Below are 6,507 nucleotides of genomic sequence, written 5' to 3' on the forward strand. Positions count from 1 at the left end.
AAAAGTTAAAAAAATATATATATATATATATACACATTTCCTCACCATTCCCTGAAAAACTTATTTATAAAACAATGACAACCTCATAGCAATAAATACTTCTCATGCCCAGATATCTAAATATAATTTCTCACTGAAAGGAACCAGAGCTCCTTAGGAAAAATGGCTAGTTTCAGGTCGGGGGCAGAAAAGACACTAATGAAATGTATCAAAAGGAAATAAGAACAAACTTTAAGAAGCCCCCAGTGAAAAAAAAAAAAAGAAGCCCCCAGTGACCAAAGTTAGAGAATATAAACATCAAAAAAAATGACAAAGATTCACTGAAACATATCAGATATATTTAAAAATGCATGTATTGATAGCTCCTCATAATTTAAAAATGGAAAAACAAACAAAAAATATTGTTCATCATTGGAAGCTGCTATATTTCAACTTATCACTCCAAGAATTTATAAATGGAAAGAATCAAACATTTCTTATGCTTTTCCTGTACAAATTGTATTGCAAGGTAATTAAACAGTTGATGAGAGAAAAACTTCTCTTGCAGGATAATTTTAGCTAATAAACATTGAAAGTTTTCTAAAATCTGGAAAATCACAATTTTGCAACTCCTAATGAAATAACGGAATCTAGGCAATGATTCAGGAGATCTGGGTTCGATCCCTCAGTCAGGAAGATCCCCTCGAGAAGGAAATGGCAACTGGCTCCAGTCTTCTTGCCTAGAGAATCCCATGGACAGAGGAGCCTGGCAGGCATGGGGTCACAAAGAGTCGGACACGGCTAACACACATACAGGCAATGATTATCAATGACTGCAAAAACTGAGGTGAAAGCTGATGGTAGACTGTGATTTGGAGGGGTCTGACTGACATCATCTGCACCCACCGATCAATTGTGGCATTGCTAAAAGTGGGACCACAGAGAGGGCACGTCTAATGTAAGGCAGTATGAACATGTGACACTATAATATATTCTTGTCGAAATGAGTTGAATTTGAATCTAAGCAAGTATAATATTTAGAAGCAACTGCTATTTTTCAGAAATATGGGGTCTAGGGAATAAGGTAAATACCACATTAACATAATCAGACAAGCCCAGATTATAAGACATTTTACAGGACAACTAACTGCTGCTGCTGCTGCTAAGTCGCTTCAGTCCTGTCCGACTCTGTGCGACCCCATAGACGGCAGCCCACCAGGCTCCACCGTCCCTAGGATTCTCCAGGCAAGAACACTGGAGTGGGTTGCCATTTCTTCTTCAAAAATTCAATGGCATAAAAAGGGAAGGGAAGGAAATGCCTCCAGATCAAAAAAGACATAGTGAGATATAAGCACCAGTTATAATGTGTACATCTTGTTTTGATCTTGACTTGAACAAATCAGCTGTGAGAGATTCTTGAGAATCCCAATTGGGCAAATTTAAATTTGGGCTGGACAGGATATTAGACGATACTAAGAAATTACTGTTTTTTGTAAGGGGTAATACTGTCATTGTGGTTATAAAAGAAAAATGTTCACAATTTTTAGAGGTTGATACATACCAAAGTATGTAGGGGTGAAATATCAAATGTATTTTAAAGATTTGCCTTAAAATATTTCAGAAAAAAACTGATGATGCAGGTATGGCAAAATATTGCAAACTATTAAATCTGAGCAATAGATAATATGGAGGTTCATTGTATTATTCTCTTTATTTTAGGGTATGTTTGAAATGTTTTATTATTAAAATGTTTAATATAAGTGATGTTATAAATGAATGCAGGAAGTAAAGATGTGTATGTAGTCCACTGAACTTTGAAAAAAATGTTTTAATAAAAAATATATTTTAATATAAAAATATTTATTTACAAGTTATCCTGAAAGTACTATACCTTAATTTTTTTTGTTAAATTTAACTAAAACTTACTTGAGTTTCAGTCTGCAACTGTCCAATTAGTGAGAGAGTCTTAACAGCAATATAACAGACCTGTGATTTCAAACAAGAAAACCAAAGAAGTTATGGAAGATTCCATGTGGCATAAAATTATTTCTTTCTTTAACTTACTGATTGAAAAACTTGAGCAGCTTTTAAAGGCTGGTGTAAAATGTGATTTCCAAGTTCAGCATCCAATTCAACAATATCAGAGGGATTTATTAAAACATTGAATCGATAGACAGCATAACTTTGTTTTGAATCTGTAAAAATACACAAATTTTAAAATGAAGTTAGTTATATGTAGGACTTTATTTTAAAGTTTCTAAAATAAAGTCACCTTTGCTAAACATACCATTGTAGTATTTGCAATCATCTATGAACTTCTGGAGGCCTCCACTTCTGTCAAGATAGATAAGGGCTGCCTCTTTCATTTTTAGATTTGACATTTTCTTCTAGTTAATGATTCTTCTCTTTTACTAACTGCTTAAATCACAAGTGCTAGTGAAGACTACAGAGACTGATACTCATAGAAAATATAAGAACACCTAGAAATAAAATAAAATTTACATTTAAGGATATAAAATAAAACTGTTTACACTATTAAAGGTAAAACTGAGAGTGAAATAAAATGAGGTAAAATTTTCCACTTAAAAAAATTCCTAGGAGTTCCGTAGCAGCCTAGTGGTTCGGATTCTGAGCTTTCACTGCCTTGACGCAGGTTTAATCCCTGGTCAGGGAACTGAGATCCCACAAGCTGAGCAGTGCAGAAAAATCCTACCCAAAGGGAAACCACACTTCGGCTTCTTTTGCCAAATGATATTTTATTCAAGACTAGGTTATGAAATTCTTCACAAGATTGCAAATTTAAGAACAGGATCCTCAAATGTCTCTTTACAGAGTAAGTATACCAAAATACATTTGTTGAAAAAAATATTAGATAATGAGGTCCTAGCCTAAGGGATCTGAAAACCTGGTTCTAAATCCAGAGTTTTCTAGTTGCTGTAGGGAAATCACTTGACCTCTCTTGGCTAAGTATCTTCACCTGTAGGAAATTAAGGGGTTGTATTAGATGATAAGGCCTCTTCTGGCTTTACATTTTTTTTCAGTGACCAACATAAAACATTAAACCATAGCATTGAGAGTGGAATACATAAAATTAATTTAAAGATAGATAGCAAACAAAAATTGGAAACAATATATGCCAAATATTCGTTCAGGTGCTAGGGATAAGATGATTAAGATTGAATTCTGCCTTCAATGAGGTGCCAATTTAGAGAAGTAAAAAATAATGACTATCACATTTATTCATTATCAAATATTTATTGGGCATTTACTATTTAATGGATATCATCCTGTCCTAGCCACTGGGGATACAAAGATCAGTAAAATAAGTTCCCTATTTTTCCAAGAGTACAGTGAGGGAAAGCAGACATGTAAAAAAGTTAAAATTCTGTACAATTTATGTGCTATAAGAGAAATATTAATGTACTAGAGAGCACAGAAGGAACTGTATATGAAAGAGTTCACTAAACTTGGGGTCTTCCTCGTGTAGGGGTAATAATATTTTCTATTGTTTTAGGACATTTTGATTTAATATCGTTGAGTCATAGACATTTAAAGGTGACATTTCAGTAACTGGCGGAGAGTTAAGTGAGATTTCAGTAACTGGAGGAGAGGTGAAGAGAAGAAAAAGTTTTTCAAGGATAGAGGTAATCTCCCTTCTCCCAATTTTCACGCCTACACTATTGAATCCACACCCCTGCTACTTGTTCAGCTCATTTTCCAAAGCGAGACTGTCCTTTTGGCTAGTACATGGAGGGCGAGGGGGGGCGCCGGCAGGGAGGCGGGGAACTTCAGAGTTTCTCAGTGCCCCTAATCTAAATAAAACGATCTCAAAGCGTGTGTTGTGTTCAGAACGTTCCATGTGTTTCATCAGACCATAATTTGGAGGCCGAATGATGGGAGACTGCTAATAATGAAATGTTTCAGTGAAGTTCAACAGGGTTGAAAAATTTGGAAGTCCATAATGATTATATAGACAAAGGGAAATCATCAAAGTTTTTTACAGGGGAGTAATATGGTCAGATTTTTATTTTGGACATCAGTGCCTGCTGCCAGAGTGGAAAGAGGGGTTGGAATAGAGGAATTCTATGATCAGTTTCTAGTCTTTGGAGATACGTAGCCCAACCTAGGGCATTAGGAATGAAAGAGAATGGAGGGGATGGATTCTAGACTTTTAAAAATTTCACGCCGGTCTACTGGTGTGGGTGGATGCTGCTGCTCTAAAAAAATACCAAAGTCTGGGGAAGGGTAGGGAAATGACAAGGTGAAATTCATTTCAGATATGCTGACTTTGATCGGTTCTGAGGACGTCCAGACAGACAGAAGAATTAAGGCGACGTAAACTAGGGCTTGGCCTTCAGTAATTTTAAAAAGACCAGAGATAACGCTCTGGGTATCACTGGTGTAAAGCGGAGGTCCTGGAGTACTGGCATTATCAAGGAAGCGGACAGTGGAGGAAAAGACAGGAACCCTTTGGGAAAGCATTAAATAAGCCAACAGGGACAAAATGTGACAGGTCTCCCCACAGCCTAAAGAACCCAAGTGCTGGTTCACCAGAAACAGGCGCAGGTCGGGTCTCCTCTCCTGACGGAGTCAGCACGAAAACACCTCACAATCAAAGTGGATGGAAGCAAGTCCGGCCTCACATCCTGAGCTCCAGGACCTCTTCCACCCACAGAGGCACTGTGGACTGTGCCTGTGGACCCCAGCCCAGCGGGGTGTGACACCCTTCCACCCACCGAACCTCTCCTGTCACGCGCCACCTGGAGCCCAGGAGCCAGCGATGTCCTCGCGCGCATGCGCGCATCTCTGGGCCGTTGGTCGCGCAGAGCTTGCTGGGGTTGCCCCTTCCAGTCACCAGAGCACCTAGTCTGACCTGCACTCCATCTTCTTTAATATAACGGCTCTTGCTCGCTCCTTGCGAGGCAAAGAACAGAGAGAAAGATAAAAAAAACGTTGGTTGTGTCATGTTTGTTAAAAAGCTTACATAAAAATCTCCTGGTGGGAATGCAAAATGGTGTAACAGTTCAGAAAACATTCCCTGATAAAGGACCACAGAGTTATTACATGACCCAACAATTTCGTGCCACATATTACATATTATACATATTATGTATAGATAGTATGAGAAAGAATGCAAAACGTATGTTCACACAAGAACTTACATGTGAATGTTTGTAGTATTACAATAGCCAAAAAGTGGAAACTGATAAATGGGTAAATAAGATGTGGTATATCCATATAACATGATGTTGTCAGTTCGAAAGAATGTCTGTTCAACTGAACTGACTTTTAATACTCAAAAGAATCAGTATTAAAATGTGCCACAACATTGATAAACCTTGGAAACACTATGTAAAGCAAAAGAAGCTACATAGGAAAGGCCAAATATTATAAGATTCCATTTATGTAAAATGTTCAGAAATAACAAATCTGAGAGTGAGATAATAGATTAGTGGTTTTCCGGGGGATTTAAGGGGAAATGGAGAGTGACTGCTAATGGGTATAACTTTTTTAAACTGTGGTAATTCACATAAAACTTACCATTTTAACAGTTTTTAAGTGTACCGATCACTGGTGTTGAGTACATTCACATTGTGAAACCTCACCACCATCCACCTCCAGAACTTTTTCACCTTCCCAAATTGAAACTGTCCCTTAAACAGTAATTCCCCATTTCCCTGGCTCTCTACTTTCCTATCTGCCCCTGAGAGCAAGCTGGGTTCTGTCTCCATGAATTTGACTACTCTGGGTACCTCATGTAAGTGGAATCAGTGTTTGTCCTTTGTAACTGCCTTATTTCACTTAACAAAATGTATTCAAGGTTCATCTACATTATAGCATATCAGAACTTCCTTTTAAAGGCTGAATAATATTCTATTGTATGTATATACCACATTTTGTTTATCCACCCCTATAGGTGGAGAGGGAAAGGGGGATGACAGAGGATGAGATGGTTAGATTGTGGCATCACCAACTCGATGGACATGAGTTTGAGCAAGCTCCAGGAGTTGGCAATAGACAGGGAAGCCTGGCGTGCTGCAGTCCATGGGGTTGCAAAGAGTCAGACATGACTGAGTGAACTGAACTGACCCATATAAGGCTTCTTTTTGAGGTGATGAAAATGTTCTAAAATTCATTGTGGTGATAGTTGCACATCTCTGAATAAATTAAAAGCCAGTGAATTTTACACTTTAAATAGGTGAATTCTATGGTATGTGAATTAAATCTCAATAAAGCTGTTACCAAAAAACCAAAGCTTGTGCTGAGTCCTTCCCTGTTAGTATTAGTTTGAACAGTTATCAATCTTGCTGTATTTCATTGGGTTGGGGGGATCCAGGAGTTGGAAGCCTGGACCACTTTCCTTGGGAAATAATAGAAGCCACTCCTTTCAATACTTAATAGGGTTGACAAAACACCACAGACTTTGTTTGTTCCTATGGGAGAATACCATCTATGTGAGCGATGAGGTAAAGAAAATGTTTTGCTGAACTAGAAATCAATCTGCAACAGCAAAGGTCTGTTAAAACT

At 37.7% G+C, this 6,507-nt stretch overlaps 1 protein-coding gene across 1 annotated transcript in view; it reads right to left on the minus strand.

Moving 5' to 3' along the window:
* Window positions 1-2,525, minus strand: part of MCMDC2 (minichromosome maintenance domain containing 2) — a 38,819-nt gene extending 36,294 nt beyond the window's left edge. The window contains exons 1-3 of the mRNA XM_005892934.2: window positions 2,267-2,525; window positions 2,044-2,174; window positions 1,906-1,965 (exon numbers count right to left, since the gene is read on the minus strand). Coding sequence (XP_005892996.2) covers window positions 1,906-1,965; window positions 2,044-2,174; window positions 2,267-2,360 — 285 coding nt within the window. The 5' untranslated portion in view covers window positions 2,361-2,525. The remainder of the gene's footprint in view (window positions 1-1,905; window positions 1,966-2,043; window positions 2,175-2,266) is intronic.
* Window positions 2,526-6,507: the final 3,982 nt, after the last annotated feature.

The sequence above is a fragment of the Bos mutus genome, chromosome 14 (genome assembly GCF_027580195.1).
Source record: "Bos mutus isolate GX-2022 chromosome 14, NWIPB_WYAK_1.1, whole genome shotgun sequence".
Classification (NCBI taxonomy): Eukaryota; Metazoa; Chordata; class Mammalia; order Artiodactyla; family Bovidae; genus Bos; species Bos mutus.